This window comes from Physeter macrocephalus, chromosome 7, assembly GCF_002837175.3.
Source record: "Physeter macrocephalus isolate SW-GA chromosome 7, ASM283717v5, whole genome shotgun sequence".
Taxonomy (NCBI): domain Eukaryota; kingdom Metazoa; phylum Chordata; class Mammalia; order Artiodactyla; family Physeteridae; genus Physeter; species Physeter macrocephalus.
This window is the reverse complement of record NC_041220.1, coordinates 125,838,404-125,857,260: the sequence shown is the minus strand read 5'-3', so window position 1 is coordinate 125,857,260 and position 18,857 is coordinate 125,838,404. Positions and strand designations below refer to the sequence as shown.

Sequence of the window (18,857 nt, the reverse complement as noted above, 5' to 3'; positions counted from 1 at the left end):
GACAAAAGCTGAGACAGTGGAAACTCATCAAATGAATACTTAAATTACACAAATTTAACCACAGACTCCTTCACAAAAAAGAATAGTGATTGAGAATAACAAAGATTTCAAGAGCCCTCACCCCACTCATGAACATGTGGCCTGGGAGTCAGATGCGAGTCATGTGTCTGTTACCTGAGGGTCCCAGTCCTCTGGAATGGAAGCATCCCACCATAAGGAGGGTGACTCTAGTGTGCGTCATTATTACAATGTGTAATAAACGCAAGGAGCTACTTCACTGAAGGAAAGCAAGGAGCTACTTCACTGAAGGAGCTACTTCACTGAAGGAAAGCAAATCTGGAGAGCTAGGTGGAAAACTGACTGGGACTTAAATGTCAACTGAATTCCAAAACTGTCTTAACTTCATCAGTTTTCCAAGAGTAATTCTGATTCAATTTTCAACTTTTCATTAACTCAAATGATACTCTACTATAATGAATTTGTTGAATTTACTATTTATCCATCCCTTCTGAAAATAAAAACCTACCTGTAATGTGTATTTTCTAACATACAAACATCAGGGCTCAATTGCCCAAAATAAATTTCCCAAATACACTGAGAAAAGGATAGAAAAATTATAAGCTTATAAACAGTGTCTGACATATATTAAATGGCAATAAATATTAACTATTACAATTAAAAAACAAGAAAAATAGCTTATAGAAAAATATTTAAAATAGGAGTTTACCAGTGGATAAACTCCATTTATCTTATAAAGCAGGAATACTCTCAGTTGATTTAATAGAGAAATATACGTAATTATTGCCCAACTTATAGCAAAGAAATTAAAAGGATACTAAAGATTCTAAATGATAAGCTACAATAGGTATGAAGAAGTTATTTGTTATTTTTATGACTTTCTTACTCATCATTTTGAAGACCAACATATCTTGGACTAGGAACAAGCATGACTCGAACATTTTCAAGCTTTCCCTTCACAATATGCATGAACTGGTCAAGATGACTGGAAGGTGGTTTTGTAGTATAGGTTAAGAAAGCATCATCAAAGTTGATGCACAGAGTTTGAGGTTGGTAATGATTTCCAAAGGCCAAGCGTCCCTAAAAAAAACATATAAGAGATATTATGCCATACTATTTAGGCCGTATTTTTTTTTCTCAGCTGACCTAATAACAAGCATTTTCAAGCAACTACTAAATGATTCCACTTTAGCACTATATACTGTTTAAATTGCTCCACTGATCAATTTAGACTAGTGTTTAAAGAAATTTGATCACTTATGAATAAATAAATAGCCTTTAAGGTCTATACATTTGTGCTAAAATGGTATTGGTGTTGAAATAATTCTTTCACTTTATTAAGGATGGAACCCAAAGACCTCTACAAAATTACTTTCTTAAGTGAAAATTATATTTGCAAAAATAAAAGGTTCTGTTATTAACCCATGAAACATTAATTGTAGTGGAATTTACTTACCGTGCTCACATTGACCTTTATGACTGGAATAAGTGATCTCCATGAAGATGTGGGGTCTTGAGATTCTGTTTTTACTTTAACTCTGAGGAAAAAAAAAAAAAATTGACATATATGAGAAAAATTTAAGTACCTGAGAATACTGTTGACTTCCTCACAGTACACATTATTATTTTTATTTTTTGGCTGTGTTGGGTCTTTGTTGCAGTGTGCGGGCTTTCTCTAGTTGTGGTGAGCAGGGGCTACTCTTTGTTGTGGTGTGCAGGCTTCTCACTGCAGTGGCTTCTCTTGTTGCGGAGCACAGGCTCTAGGCCCGCGGGCTTCAGTAGTTGTGGCTCGCGGGCTCAGTGGTTGTGGCTCCTGTGCTCTAGAGAGCAGGCTCAGTAGTTGTGGCGCACAGGCTTAGCTGCTCCGCAGCATGTGGGATCTTCGCGGACTAGGGATTGAACCCATGTCCCCTGCATTGGCAGGCAGATTCTTAACCACTGCGCCACCAGGGAAGTCTCACAATACACATTATTAATACCAGTTATATCTTTCCAAATATATCTAATGACTGCTCAGTAAACAAAACAATGACCATCTAAGGGACACTAATATCCCTAAAATGTCTCCTAGAATGTACTCTATCACGCACCAATTTTTATATAAGAAGCTATAACAAAAAAGTATATTTTCAGAATGACAAGCTTTAATGACAAAGTATAAATTATGATGTGCTGTCATTACATCTGTCATTATGCCTATCACACTACATTATATCATTTTACAAGACAGCAAAAATTATAATTAAAACAAAAATGACCAAAATATGTTACTGATGTTTTAAGTGTTTTAAGCACTTCTGACGGTTCAGCTGATCCTTCTCCTTCCCTACCCCCGCCACTCTGTGCCAAAATAATTTCCTCTCAATACAATGAAAAGGATAGGCCAAGAGTAAGAAAAAAGGAATTGGCCATACACAAAGTACACAAAATTTAAGAAATGAAAAATTCACAGCAATTCACTAAAGATTTCATATGAAAACTCAAGGCATACCTCTTCAATAACCCAATAACTCCTAAATCACACTTCTGGAGCCATACTTGTAAGATGGCCTTCAGTGCTTAAAACTAAATTCAAAACTAACCTCACTACTACCCCCTAACCTTTCTCTAACGTTCCCTGACTAAGCATGACTACTGCTTAAATTAGAAATTTGGATTCGCTGTTGACTCATCCTTATTTGTTCTCCACATCTAATTCATCACTCTCTTAAGTATTCATCTGCTTAAATGTATCTGGAATGCATCTCCTTCTCTTCCTTCCCCTTGCTAACAACCCAGTTGATGATCATCTCTTCCCTGAACTGTTACTACGTCCTTCTATCTGGTCTCCCTGCCTCCAGTCTTATCTCCCTCCAATCACAACACAACACTGCTGACCTGGGGTAAGGCCACATTTCTAACCCAGATCCTGCTAAACATTTTAGTCTAATTTATCCCCACCTCAAGCAATCCACTCCAGCCTCAGTAACAACTTCTCTATTGCATATGATGTTTCTTCTCCATGGAAGAACTTTCATCCCCTTCTCTGCTTAATTCATTCACCTTTAAGGTTCCGACCTTCCTGGATCCTTCTATGTGTGCCCAGAGAATGCAATTCTTGTCTCTGTTATATTTCTTGCACTAAAATTGCCTGCTAAGTGTTCTAACTCCCACAGTAGGCTGTAAATTCCCTCAAGATAGAACAGTTGTCACATTCTCAGTATCCCCAGTACCTCAAGCTCAGTGCCTGGGACATAATATGCACTAAATATTTAATTGAGAATAAACATCCTCATCATCTACTTTAAAAAAAATAAAACTATTATGTATACAAGGCTGGCTCAACATTCAAAAATCAATTAACAGGCTAAAAGTGAAATATCAAAGGATCATACCAACAGATACAGAAAAAGCATCTGACAAAATCCAATACCCATTCATGATTAAAACCTCTAGTTTTACTAACTAGGAATAGAGGGGAACTTCCTCAACTTGATAAAGCATATCAACCAACAAAAACCTACAGTTAACATCATACTTAACAGTGAGAAACTAGAAGCTTTCCCACTAAGACCAGGTACAAAGCAAGATGTCCCCTCTCACCATTCTTTTCCAAATTCATACTAGAAGTTCTAGCTATTGCAATAAGACAAAAAAAGGAAATAAAAGGTATACAGATTGGGAAGGAAGAAAAAAGACTTTCTTTGTTTGCAGCTGACACAATCATCTATGTTGAAAATCGGAAAGAACTGATCAAGAATACTCTTAGAACTAATGGCTATAGCAAGGTTGCAGGATACAAGGTTAGTACTATACAAGAGTCAATCACTTTCCTATATACCACCAATGAACAAGTGGAATTTGAAATTAAAAACATAATACCATACATTAGCACCACAGAAAATGAAATAGGTATAAATTTAACAATTTTTCTACAAGATCTACATGAGGAAAACTATAAAACTCTGATGAAAGATATCAAAGAGAACTAAATAACTAAAGAAACATTCCATGTTCATTGATAGGAAGACTCAATACTGTCAAGATGTCGATTCTTCACAACTTGATTTATAGATTCAATGCAATCCCTATCAAAACCCCTGGATACTGGCAAACTGATTCTAAAGTTTACATGGAGAGGCAAAAGACCCAGAATAGCCAAGACAACATTGAAGGAGAAAAGCAAAGTTGAAGGACTGACACTACCTGATTTCAAGACTTAAATGTAAAGCTACAGAAATCAACACACTGTGGTACTGGTGAAAGAAAACAAATAGGTCAATGAAACGAACAGAGAGCCCAGAAACAGATAAAATAAAATAATATAATTGTATATGCACCTTAGCTATGTATATGTATGTATAGACTTATGTATGTGCATTCAAAAGAATAAAAAACAAATTGATAGTAGTTATCAACAAAGAAGGAAGTAGAACTGGTGAGAAGAATAGACCGGGACTGCTTTTTCACATTACATAAGTCTGTATTGAAATTTTTGAAGAATTATATACTTATTTGTGAGAATAAAAGTTTTAGTTAATCTACAAAGAAAGATTAGGCTGTGTTTAGGCAAACAGTGTTAATAATACTCTAATAAAAGCGGATGTTTAAATGTTGGCGATTAATAAAATTCAAGTGTGACAATCAACCTTTCAATTTTGGACTGGGTTCTTGTTCTTCCATTTTCTCGTGTTTTATCATCTTCTTTCTTGGGCAGAATTATTGTTGGCTCCAAACCAAACAATTCTTGAAGATGTCCATAAAGATCCGAACGATTATAGACATGAAATTCAAAGTCATTGACTGTGATGTATAATCTAGTTTCTGCCTTTGGATCTAAAGACATCAATTACAAAAAAAAAAAAAAAAAAGTTTTTAGTCAACTTTTTAAAAACTTTAGTCAAAGTTTTAAGTCAAATTTTTTCCACAGCTAAAGTAACTCAAATGATTTCTTTTAAAACAGAAGTCTGTGATAAAAGGGAATAATATTTTAAAAGCAATAAAACAAGGGCAAAAGAAAGAAAAAAGCTGATTTACTACAGTATTTCAATTTAGCACTCTAAAAATCTGAATTTCTACATTCTGGGTGTATAACAACAAAACTTAAAGACTGTATGCTAAGAACAGCACAATGCCATTTACAGAGTAAAACTTCACCCCAATATAGCCATAAGTGTATACTAAAATATAAACAGTAAATTGTTCAAAGTATGATGCATTTAAACATCACACTAGTATCTGAACTTGTGCATCATAGAAACCAGGACTTTTCAAAAATACTAGTTTGTTTTTAAAAACTACACAATGCTAATGCTAAAACAAAGATTCTATAAACTGTAGACTCAAATAGTAATCTCAAATAAAAGACAATTATATTAAATATAAGTAAAAATTGTAATAAATCCATCTATAAAGTGATAGATGGGGCACTTGTTTCTACTGAGGAAATAATCTAAGACAGTGCTTCTCATGTCAACCAAAAAGGGTCAGAAGAAAGGTACCACAGTCAGTGCTCTATTTTGTTATAAATGATACATGTGTTTTTTAAGACTTCTTTTTCAACCTTTATCTGTTTTCATCCCTGTCAAACAAATTCAATTGAAAGGCAATTAAAATTAGATATGACCAGTTAGAATAATTTAATTTTTTTTAATGGGTAAAGAGAATTACCAACTTTCATTTTAGTAGCTTAAGCTGTGGTTTAGTAAGGTACCAAATTTCACCAATATTAATTTCTTCTCAAATTATTAGCAAAACAGCATATGAGATGTCAAACACCCTAAATAAATGTAAATTTTAGTTTAAATTAACAAATGAAAAATACACTGCCACTCATATTTCAAAAATAAGCTGAGGAAAATGAATCAACAACATTCATTTTTATACAGTAATACTTTTAGTTTTACTCCAATCAAGGTTTTTTCCCTCATTACTTCCTGAGACAAGAGAGGAAAAAGAGATAAACACAATCCTTCAAAAAACTAATGTTTAAGAGCTGTAACTTTTCTTATATTTTTTAGACAGCTCTTGACCTATGTTCTCTCTCCTATTTCTTCAGACTTATCAAATGGCTAAAAGCTAAGACGATCCCCTAAGCTATTACATAAAGTGTGTTCCCCTTTTTCTTGCTGTAGGTCAATTTCTTAAAATAAAAATAAAAATAAGAAACACACTTTTTTTAATACACATGAAGTATTCTAAGACTTAATAGTTATAAATATCATTATCATTTTTAAATAAGTAAATCAAACTTTATCACTCATTAGGTTTTAAACCTTTCTACAGTAATCATTCATGACCTCTTCTCAAAATGTCAGGGTCAAATATCCAGCAGCCTACTCAAATATCTCCAATTTGATGTCTACCAGGCATCACACACTTGACATATCCAACGAACCACCCAATTTTCCCACCCAAACCTACTCCACAATATTCCCCGCCTTATCAACAGCAAGTCAATCTTTTGAACTGCTCAGGCCAAAAAATTTGACTGCTCTCTTTCTATCTCGTCCCAGATATTATCAGCAAATCCTGTCAGCTTTTCTTTCAACATATATCCAGAAACCACTCCTCACCACTCTGGCCCAAGTCACCATCAACCTGCACCTGTTTTAACACGATAGCCTCCTAACTACTCTCCCTGCTTCTGCCCTTATTTCCCTTATGCCTGTGCTTTACACATTGGCCAGATCTTTCAAAAACCCTAACTAAAATCATGTCACTCTCCTCTTCCCTAACTTTCTGATGGTCTCCTCTCTCACTGATACCAAGTTCCTTTAAAAATGACCTATAGGGCTTCCCTGGTGGCGCAGTGGTTGCGCGTCCGCCTGCCGATGCAGGGGAACCGGGTTCGCGCCCCGGTCTGGGAGGATCCCACATGCCGCGGAGCGGCTGGGCCCGTGAGCCATGGCCGCTGAGCCTGCGCGTCCGGAGCCTGTGCTCCACAACGGGAGAGGCCGCGGCAGGGGGAGGCCCGCATACCACAAAAAAAAAAAAAAAAAAAAGACCTATAAAATCCTATAGGATCTGCACTCTTCTCCCCTTCTAGTCCTCCCCCAAGTAAACTGGCCTCCATTTTGGTTATAAACCAGGACCTGAAGAACCAGGAAATGTCCTTCCCCCAGATAGTCACAATAACTTATTTCCTTAACTTGCTTCATGTTTCTGTTTAACCATCCCGTATCAATGAAGCCTCTCCGGACTTCCCTATGTACACAGCACCCTCCCTGCAAAACAGCACTCTCTACTCTACTGACCCTACTCTGATTTTCCTCAATGCCATATTTTCCTCACTCACTCCTCGATGCTACATATATTTACTCGCTAATTATCTGAATCCTTCCCAAGCAAGGATTCAGAATGAAGCAAGCTCTTTAAGAGAAAAAACTTGTTTTATTCACTATTGTATCTCTGGTGCCTAGAACAATTCTTAGTACATAGTAGGGCTCATTTGTATGAAAGAGGAACAGAGCATCTTACCACAAATCATACTCCTAAGTAAAACAAAAATATCCTCAAACAAATAGATCTAAGACTTTTTGGAAACCCAACATGTGGAAGCATAATAAATGCAAAGTAGGATGTTTTTCTATTCCCACTTTGATCTATACAAGTAGGAATTAATTATTATGCAATTCTTCAAGGTCATAAACAACTCAATCAAAATTTACCTCAAAACTCATTTAAGTCATTTGTTTTCAAATTTACTTTTGGAACACTTGATCATGATCCCTGAACACAAATGCCTTGATCATTAGGAATATACTATAAAGGCCAGGGGATGAGCTATAGAAGGAGCAATGGGGAAAATCAAGAGTCTGGACTAGCTCCTAATTGGATCAGCAGTGATGAATAAACAAATGATGACTGTAAGAAAATGGAAACAGCATTACTCTCAATTTGATCTTCAACTTGCTGGACATGCACAACTGATTCTCTTCTTTCAATATAACCGATACGAAAGAATACGGCTACATTAACTTACTAAAGACAACAAGGTACAAAGATAAAGGTATTAATCTCTGAAAGTATTTTGAAAACACTGATAAACACTAAATACTTAATACTAAAACACTGCAAGATCCTCTCAACAGTCCCTACCCATTTTCCCAACTGGTTTTTTTTTGCATTATTTATTATTGATTGTCACCTCCCCCAACTAGAATGTAAACTCCAATAGAGATGATTTTTTCCTGTTGTATTCACTCGTCTATCCCTGGTGCCTAAAACAGTGCCTGGTATGTAGAAGGGGCTCAATAATATGTTAAATCCTTAAACAGAAATAATAAATGGGCTTTTAAATTTTAAGTAAGATTGAACAAAATGCCTAGACCACTCTTTTCCTTCCAAAAATCACTTTAGAAAAATACTGACTGAACAAATAGTGACTCTATAAGCATTTTAAAAGCAGCTTTTGGTTTCATATTTTTAAATAGAGAGATTTAGCTGAGTTCACACTCAACTTCTTTGTTCTATTGCTTCTATTTGTTTCACCTGAATTACTAATATTCCAGCCAGCAAGCTATGTGATTAAACAGTAAATCAGATCTCCAAGCCTGGTTGATCTCCAAGCTTACATGGCCTTATTCTCTTCAGAGTCTTTGCCCAGGATCTTTTCTGTCAATAATCCCGGCTTTCTGCCATCCCCAGGAATATTCCATATGGCAATTCTCTCTCCATCTGTCAACCCCTATCCCAACAAACACAGATGCAAAAAGGTGGTCCAAGAGCACACCATAGAGACAGAAACATAGGAAAAAGCACAAACACAGAGGTGAGCACACATATACAGAGGGGGGCACGCACTCATTTAAGCACTCAAACACAGAACCACTCACAGAGACAAACACATACATACATATACTCTCACAGAGCCATACATGCAGATGCATGAATACAAGTACTACCGTACTAGCATATTCAGTACTCATAGCATCACCCTCACAGAGATAAGTATGTACATACAGAGCCCACATGCAGAGGTACCCCACACATAGACAGGGATACCTTCCCAGATCAACAGGGCACATGCTCATAAATAAACACCTCCCCTAACAGATAGATGAGCACTCTACCAAAAGACAGATAGGTTTCAAAGGCATGTATCTCTCACATATAGACATGTGAGTACATGCAAGCACATCCACACACACACGTAACTGAGAAGGACCTGTGAGACCTTCTCAGAATAGAGAGCCACCCATGTCCTCTGCCTGCCTTTTGTCTCTAGAAAACTTTAGTCAAAGAATAAATTTAATCAAAGAAGTGAGAAAATGCAGAAAGAAAGGGAAATAGTCAAGCAAGACAAAATAATAATACTTTAGCCATTAAACAAAGTCAAGGACCTTTAGTTCTTCCTCAAGGACTACGGATAATATTCTGAGCCATGTCCTTTGAGCTGTTGTGCAGATACTGAAACCTCCATCAGGTGGAAGAAATCATCTGTATGCTGCCCACAAGCATGCAGACCCCAGACTGATTGGAACCAAAAGGCTGATGATGCTGGCTCCCCATGACCTCACCACCAGCCAATCAGAAGAAGGTCCACAAGCTAATGACACTTGGCTCCTTGAACACTATAAGATTCCTCACTACCCGCTCCAGGGTGGGACACACAGTCTTGAGGACATTAGCCCGCTGTGGCCCCCTTTGCCTGGCAAAGCAATGAAGCTATTTCTTTCTACTTCACCCAAAACTCTGTCTCTGAGATTTAATCCAGCACCAGTGTACAGAGGCCTAATTTCAGCAACACACATATACAGCTTTTTTTTTCGGGGGTGGGGGAAGAAAGTTGGGGAATCCTACACTAGATTCTCCAGGAATTAGAAAAAGGCAGTAAATAAACAGTAGAAAGGATATAAGACTGGATTCCTGTAACATTATTTACAAATGCTGTGACCTAAGGCAAGTACCTTAACCACGCTGAGCCTCATTTTTCTCATCTATAAAATGAGAATACCTCTACCTACCTGTAGGATTGTTATATACCGTAAATACTAGCTAGTTCCCTTGACTTTGCAGGTCAAATTCTTACTAGTCATATAAATTATGTATTCACTTTTGATTTGTACTGAATTCTCTTTTTAAATAATTTTTCATTTCATAATGTGACATAATGTTCATCATAATAACAAAAGCAGCTCACCTCTATTGAACAGTTGCTATGTTCCAGGTACTGTTCTAGGCACTTTACTCATATAATCTCATTTAATCCTCACAACAACCCTAGCAGTCAGAGCCCAAGATTATATATAACTAGGAAGTAGACTAAAATCCAGGTCTCTAAATAGGTTCTTAACCACCAAATAAAATTACTTATCAATTATATTAATAAATGTAATGACTATTTCAAAAGCAAAAAGTTGTTAATCCCTGAAAACAGAAATGTATGAAACGGGTCCAGTTATTTCTTTGCATTTTATAAAAAAAAAAACTGATCAATAGTCAAAACTTAAATGTAGTATTTAATTGTTAAATTCTGGTAACACTAGATTTCTCACTGACATTTATCTCTTCTGGAAATTTTAAAAACAGTTTTTAGGTTTCATTCATTCTGGTGATACTGGGGGTCAAACGGAAAACTTTATCTTATACGTAATTTAAGAAAGGTATAATCAACTGGCTCTTTTAAATCTTCTCTCTACATTAACACTGCTCTACCCTTGAAGGCAGAAATCTTCTCTTTCTCATACTCCTTGTCATCTAACATTCACATAATGGGCTTCCCAAACTCATTTTTTAATAAAATACCCAATAGATAGACGTATAGACATAAAAGGCTCTTAACAAGCAGTTAATTTACGGAGGAAAAAAGTAAATGAATGTTGTAGAACAGCTTAAGTCTCCTGAGCAAACAGCTAATTGAGACTTCTTGTTTTCCAAAGGGAAATCAGGAAAAAGGCACTTATTTAATTATATAATTGGGACACATGTTATTTGCAGTAAAAAATCTAAAGTGCAGAAGTGCTGACAAAGCCTTGTAATACTTAGAATCGATACTTAGCACAAAGACAAAACAGTCTGCTGACCTTTTAAGAATTGTTCAGGGATTTTTATTTCCTTTATGTATTTAACAAACAAGATCTAGACACTACAAATCTAAAAGTACTAGATTATATTAGGCTAAAACTTCTAAGCAACAAAATAACAGAAAGGGACATACATTACCATCACCCTTTCGCTTCTCAACAGCCCAAGAATTCCTCTGGATAAGAAGGATGCCTGCCTAGTTTGTCAGCCTAGTATGAATTTAAACACTATGATATATCACCACATATTAAGAGGTAACTGGCCCTGCTATTTATTTTCCAAAAGAATCCCTTAAAATTAAATATCCTAAAAATAAAGATTTTTGACTGATATCCTCATTAAGTGGCCTTTAGCCAACAACCGTCTATAACAGATCACTAATTCATGACCTAGGGCATATTTTGCAACAAACTCTATGGTAAATGAATTAGATGTGTTCTGTTTTCTCTTTTTTAAAGGGCTAAATTGGACAAGTGACAACTTTAAATCTGCTCCTGGCTTAAATTATCCCAACCAAGCTCTATGGCATAGTAGTTTCAGCACTTAACACACCTCTTTTCTCCTAAAAGAGCAGCTCTAAAACTTCCTAATGAAAATCTTGGTCCTACCCACCAATGGGGCCTATCTCCTTGGAAGGCTAGTGGCCATTTATCTTCCCAGGCACATGCCCCAGTTAGGCTTCTAAATTTTACATCCAAGAAACATCAATCATCTCTACTTCCTGCTTGGTTAACTGACAAAGCACATGGATCTTCCCTTAATCAGCAAGAAGTAATATCCAGAATGTAAGGTCTTGCTACTGACTATAGGTCACTATTTTAACCTAGACTCCATAATACTGTCCAACTTTTTATTAAAAGCTTACTTTGCAGCCTATTCATTCCTCTACACTATATTCTACTGATAAATTCTGTCCCTTATAAATGCTAGACTAATAATGTACTTAGACCAAACTGCTTATTCCTGCACTGCTATTTGGCATTGTGTCTTTACCTTTGAAGGGTGTAACTGTGAGCACATTGTTAAGAATGTCATCCTTTACAACAGAGAATATCTTTCAAAAGCATATGGAAGAGAAACTTCTTTGACCATTCACCAAAGCTGTGCTATTCATGAGCACATACATTTAAATTTTTAAATGTAGGTAAAACTATGAGCAAATAATTAGAATTATAAAAGTGATAACCGATAAAGTCTACCAACTTTTAACATCACTGTAAAATGGACGGGTGAAATCTTTTTTCTACTGCAAACCTCTGGCATAAAAAAATGAGAAAGAACAATTTGGAAAAAATAATTTAAATGTTATTCAATATTAAGAAAAACATAAAATATCCAAAAATTATGATAATATTTCTGTTCTACATTATGGACAATTACAGAGGAGAGCAGAGACACAGATTTATGCTAACATTAAGAGTGGCAAAAAGAATTCAAGACACAAAGAAATGACAGGGGAGAGCCAGTCAAGGAAGGGCTAATATCTGAGCTATTTATATTAGTCTTGGGTTATGCATCTCAAGTAGTGATTACATTTTGCTATATTCTTTGAAATGAACTAAGCTCATATCACTCCCCTGCCCAAAAACCTTTCATGGCAGTGGCTGCCAGGTGTTCAATATCCTCCATAACACAGCTTCCAAATTATCCCCTATTATTCCTTTACCTTATATTTACCACCAAATGGAGTTGTTAATTCCTAAACACACCCATTTTCCAACCTTATTGCCACTGGTCAAACCAGTTATTCCATCTGAGCTACCCTCCCTTCCACTCCGCCTCTGCATGACACAATCCTACTCACTCATCATCAAGCATGCTGCCTAAGAGATGGAACTTTCACAACAGCCCTCCATCTACCATTCTGCTTCCTGACCAATGGGCAGAACTTTCAACATCATCAAACCATGAACCAGCTGGGACCACACCAAGTGGTCCATACGAAAGTTGGTATGGACCAACTTTGAAGATGGTTCTGAAGATGGTTCTCAGTATTTTCCTCAACACACACTCATTGCTCCATTTTTTCTTTAATTACAATTGTTTGTATGCATGTATCCCCTCAAGCAGATTTGGATAGCACCTCTTTTCTTTACACCCCACTCCAACTTAACACAATGATGAGTAAAGTGAATTCAAAATAAAAATCTGTTCAATTAGGTAAAGATTTTTATCAAAAGTTACCTCTTTCCTAAAGAATTTGGGTCAGTTACTCTTGACCCTCATCCATGTGTTTTGGTGAATAGCAATCCACTTTAAGGAGATTGTTACATTTCATGATAAAATGAATTATTTTCTTCAAAAAAAAAAAAGACTATAAACAATTCAGGATGGTATTGCGCATGTCAAAGAAAATTCTGAAACGGGCAATCGCAGTAGGCTTAGTTTAAGTCGACTGTGCAGTTACCTCTGGATACTGCAAATGTCTTCATTCCTCCCCATAAGCTGTGATCAGCATTTATCCATAAGAATCTCTAAGGAACCTTCCTGGGCCACATTTGACAAGGTTGTTTTATAAATATAAGAAGCACTAGACTGGAAGTTAGCAGACTTGGGTTTTTGTCTCGATTTTACCAGCTATAATCACAGTAGTTTCTGATTTTCCATCTGCCAAATGAGGGGTTTTGAGAACATTGTTTCCAAATTGGTAACAGATTTTGAGAAAAACTGGTTGTTTCCTAACTGTGTTCCTTGGAATACTGGGGTAAAGAGCATGGGGTGCAGGTGCCCTAAGGCCGAATGGGCTTCCTCACCCCACCACCCCCTACAGCTTTATCAGTTCACATGAACATTTTAAAACACTAAAAAAAAAAAAAAAATTGGGAATAAAATTCCTAATATAAATATACAAATAGGTTTTTTTTAATCACAAACAAGCTATATAAATGAAGAGAACTTTTGTTTCAGCTCCATTGTAACCTTGTTAACAACAAAGCTTATGTTAACTAAACATGTAAGAGAAAAAAAAAAAGATTAAGTCAAAACAGCAAGTCACCTAACAAATAGACTACAAGATAAAAAAAGCATGACGTGCTGAGGAAAAATATTCTCCTAAAGTAATCTATCTCCAAGGGACAAACTAGATGGACTTTTCAAACTAAATCAGAGGCAGAAATACTGGGCCTGCGCAAAGTTAAGTAAATGTGTTAGAAGCTGGGACTGAGCTCAAAGGAACTTGGCTCTCAGGAATGAGTTTTAACCATCTCTAAAGTGTAAGATATCTTTACTTAACTGCCACCTTTAAGACTTACAAATAAAAAATAAAAGGCAAGAAAATTATCTCCACAACATTTAACATGGTTAACAGTGTAGGAAAGTGACTCAAAATTTTGAATTTATTAAGAGTTCATAAAAAGTCAAAACTTAAAAGATTCCAATGCACTAATATCTAAAGAACACTTTTTTTTTCCTGTGAGAATGCTTCTAGTAAATGCTAAGAAAAGAGGTAAAAAGTTGGTTTAACAACTGATATTCTAAAATCACAGACTGAAGACTGGTAATAACATACAGCCAGCCATTCTCAATCACAGATGAGAGACTGCAAAAATCCTATTCCACATTCCAAAGTCCCACAGGATACTTTTATCATACAAAGTCACTCAGCCTCTGTTCAAAATTATCTAATGTACAACTCTAATTTTTAGAAAACTTTTTCCAGACATGAAATTTGCCATTATTTCTTCTAATCATTCTGATTTCATTACCTCTTCAGATGTCAAATTGTAACCAACTAATGCCAACCTTTTCAAGGTAGAGTACATTATTACGTATTATATAGGAGGGGCAAAAGATACGTGGGAGCAAGGAAATGACAGTTTAAAAAAAGACTAAACAATGGTGAAACAATAGCAAAATCTAAAAGTAATTTACGATAGCTCAAAGTTTTGATAAGTTTTAAAACTTTTGGAACTTTAAATCTATTTTCCTATACAAACAAGTTATATATGATGGTAAGATTCCTAGATGAGCTCTCTCTCTCTCTCTCTCTCTCTCTCTCACACACACACACACACACACACACACACACACACAAAACCCAACATTTAATTGGAAAGTTCCAAAGTTATACAGAACCAACCACCATTTCAGAATCTCAATGGGGTGCCAGAAACAGAGGTCTTCATCGCTAAGAAAAGGTAGAGGGGTTTCATCCTCTTTTGACCTTACACTCCCAGGCCCCACTTAAAATCTCTGTAGTTATCAAAGTATGGTCCAGGGACCTCTGGGGAGATACTGAAACCCTTTCTGGAGGACCACAAAGTCAGAATTATTTTGATAGTATTATACTAAGATGTTTGACTTTTTCTCATTCTCCCATGAGCGGACAATGGAGTTTTTTAAAGGCTACATGAAGTATATGGTACAAGAGACTAAATATAAAAGCAGAGGTGAGAATTCAATTATCTTCCATTAGGATATTTAAAATATTTGCAAAATATAAAACAGTGTCACTCTTCTCACTAATTTTTTTGCTTTGGAAAAGCTATTCTTCATAAATTTTGTTATTTATTTTAATATGTAATGGATTTATGATAGGTATTTTTAATGAAATAAAAATGTTTCTATAATGATCAGGCTTAATTTTGAATGCAGTAAATATAAATAGATATAACTTACATAAATAAAAGCTCTTTGGAACAATGTAATAGGTTCCTGAGATCAAAAATGTTTGAGAATCAATATTCTAGAAAGTAAAGACAGGGTCTACTCTCCTTGAGGCCACTGGTGTGGTTAATGTAGAGAAGGAAGGGTACATTCACAAACAGGAACACCTATAGTTGTGAAATGAAGATTTGAGAACAATATTCTGAGAGAAAATTCTGATGATAAAAAGCAGAACCAGAAGAGAGTCAAAGTCTGCATTTCCTCTTTTCTGCTCATCCTTACCACAGCAGATAAAGGAGAATTAGTCACAATGTCACGTAAAAGTATAAATAAAGTCAAAGAAGCTGAAAAGTAAGAGAAGTGTCTTAGTAGAATGATTAAAGAGTGCTAGGAAGGCCACTCTAACCACAGTACGGGATTAAGTCCACAGATGTAACAGGAGGTAAGGGTGGAAATGTGGGTAAGGGTCATACTGAGAATAACCCTAAATAAATAATAGGCTAAAGAAACTAAATTTAACCATGCAAGAGGAAAGCTGCTGAAGGATTTTCAGCCAAGGGGTATTAAAATCAGTTCTGTAAACTCCAAAGCTTTTAAAAATATTTTTATCTATTACAAAATGTGAGACACTCCAATATCTACAAATGAAAATTCTGATTATATGATTGAAGATTTCAAACACATGAAAAAATGAAAGCTCACCATGTTGCTTCTGCTTTGGGTTATACATTTTCCACCACCGAAAAATTATAAATCCATCTTGAATTCTAAGCAAGATAAATTACAGAAATGAAAGCTTAAGTAACAATTTACTTAACTCATTTCTTCATTAGTTATTATAAAAGGCAGGCAATTGATAATAAGGAAATATACAAAATTTTCAACAGGACACTAGCATACCAAAATGTTTCATAATCTTCCAGTTAAGAAAGGAGGAGAAGATTTGCAAAGCTCTTAGATTCTTCTATTTAGGTAAACTGTAATACCAGATTACATTTAACAGGAAAATAAAGTGTTAACAGAAAAAACTTTTTCTTTTTTAAATTTAAATTTTAACTTTTTTAAATTTAAAAAAGGAGTTAAAATTATATAAAATAAAAGCCAAATCTCCAAAGGGGGATATTAGCACACTAAGGGAAAACTTTTAAAGATTTTCTTTCATTTCTATAATGATACAACACTTCATATCCCAGAAGGATGGAATTATAGCCTAACTTTTACTTTTTACTTTTAACTTGGAAATAATTTTAGACTCACAAAGAAGTTACCTCTCCGTTATAAGTGAGGTATGAGGGCTGCCAAACCCTAGCACCTCTCAATTAATTCCATATCTTCAAGTTTTATCTAAGTAAAAAATTTTAAGCAAATCACAAAAATAAGAGTAAGCTTTTCCTTCAAGGCTTACAGAAGACAGACTATATCAAACATATGAACTATCATTTCTTATTATATTCAGATTTCATTTCCTCCTTAAGGTAAAATTAGAAATGCTAATAAATGCTAAATAATTCTAAAAACTGACTATCTATACTAAGGAACTAATGGATGAGAGTTATCAACCTCTCCCATCCTTGCTTACATAACAAATGACAACAACGAATTCTACAACAAAAATGGTCAGGTAATCTAATGGCTCAATATTTAAAACTAGGGATGATATAAGATAATTCATTTCCATAAGCTGCTATTCAATAATATTTTGACAGCTTAAACCTTATCTAAATTAATCCACTGATAGAAAAATTTACAAAAATCAATTCACCAAGTATAAGTCACTGAAGAAAATTTTTTTTTTTTTTTTTTTTTTGTGGTACGCGGGCCTCTCACTGTTGTGGCCTCTCCCATTGCAGAGCACAGGCTCCGGACACACAGGCTCAGCGGCCATGGCTCACGGGCCCAGCCGCTCTGCGGCATGTGGGATCTTCCCAGAACGGGGCACGAACCCATGTCCCCTGCATCAGCAGGCGGATTCTCAACCACTGTGCCACCAGGGAAGCCCAGAAAATGGTTTTTGACTTATGATTTTATTTGAAAAGGCCAACATTTCTAACATGAAAAAGCAAGTCATATTCAATACAGTATCATAATCAAAAAAAATTTTTTAATATTTCAAATTTGTTTAAGATGGGTTCTCATTTATTTATTTATTCTTACCTAATAGACATGTCTTCCGTAATGTAATAGATTTCACGAACCATGACTTTTCCAGAAAGAACAGAGAAAGAAAAGGAGCCTGTTGTAGGAAAAAAAACAACAGCAATTAATGTAATTGTTTTGAAAGACAGTAGAGCCCTTAAAGCTTTAAATGCTCTTAGCATTCATTTTACTCAATAATTAAATGTTCTCTCCCTACTCCCTTCCTGATATCCTTAAAGTCTTACTAACCTTCTAACATTTTTCCCTCAAATATAACAAAAAGTGCCATACATATCATCACTAAGAACTGAGCTACTAAATAATTACATGAGAGCATTAGTTTAAACAGCTGCTTCCTATGGATAATTCCCTTAATTAGGCACAGCCATTAAATAAACCCAAAGCAGTGCAGAGGGCAGACAGCAGAAGCAAGAAGAACTACAATCCTGCAGCCTGTGGAACAGAAACCATATTCACAGAAAGACAGACAAGATGAAAAGGCAGAGGGCTATACACCAGATGAAGGAACAAGATAAAACCCCAGAAAAACAACTAAATGAAGAGGAGATAGGCAACCTTCCAGAAAAAGAATTCACAATAATGACACTGAAGATGATCCAGGACCTCTGAAAAAGAATGGAGGCAAAGATTGAGAAGATGCAAGAAATGTTTAACAAAGCCCTAGGAGAATTAAAGAACAAACAGAGACGAACAATACAATTACTCAGCCTGTGGAACAGAAACCATATTCACAGAAAGACAGACAAGATGAAAAGGCAGAGGGCTATACACCAGATGAAGGAACAAGATAAAACCCCAGAAAAACAACTAAATGAAGAGGAGATAGGCAACCTTCCAGAAAAAGAATTCACAATAATGACACTGAAGATGATCCAGGACCTCTGAAAAAGAATGGAGGCAAAGATTGAGAAGATGCAAGAAATGTTTAACAAAGCCCTAGGAGAATTAAAGAACAAACAGAGACGAACAATACAATTACTGAAATGAAAACTACACTAGAAGGAATCAATAGAATAACTGAGGCAGAAGAACGGATAAGTGACCTGGAAGACAGAATGGTGGAATTCACT

The 18,857-nt window shown here is 35.6% G+C and overlaps 1 protein-coding gene across 1 annotated transcript in view; it reads right to left on the bottom strand.

Annotated features, from left to right (window-relative positions):
• The window catches only part of BLTP1 (bridge-like lipid transfer protein family member 1), a 203,020-nt gene that overhangs the window by 158,846 nt on the left and 25,317 nt on the right, over positions 1-18,857 (bottom strand). Inside the window, exons 5-9 of the mRNA XM_028492249.2 lie at positions 17,785-17,863; positions 16,333-16,397; positions 4,647-4,833; positions 1,475-1,556; positions 905-1,098 (exon numbers count right to left, since the gene is read on the bottom strand). Coding sequence (XP_028348050.1) covers positions 905-1,098; positions 1,475-1,556; positions 4,647-4,833; positions 16,333-16,397; positions 17,785-17,863 — 607 coding nt within the window. The remainder of the gene's footprint in view (positions 1-904; positions 1,099-1,474; positions 1,557-4,646; positions 4,834-16,332; positions 16,398-17,784; positions 17,864-18,857) is intronic.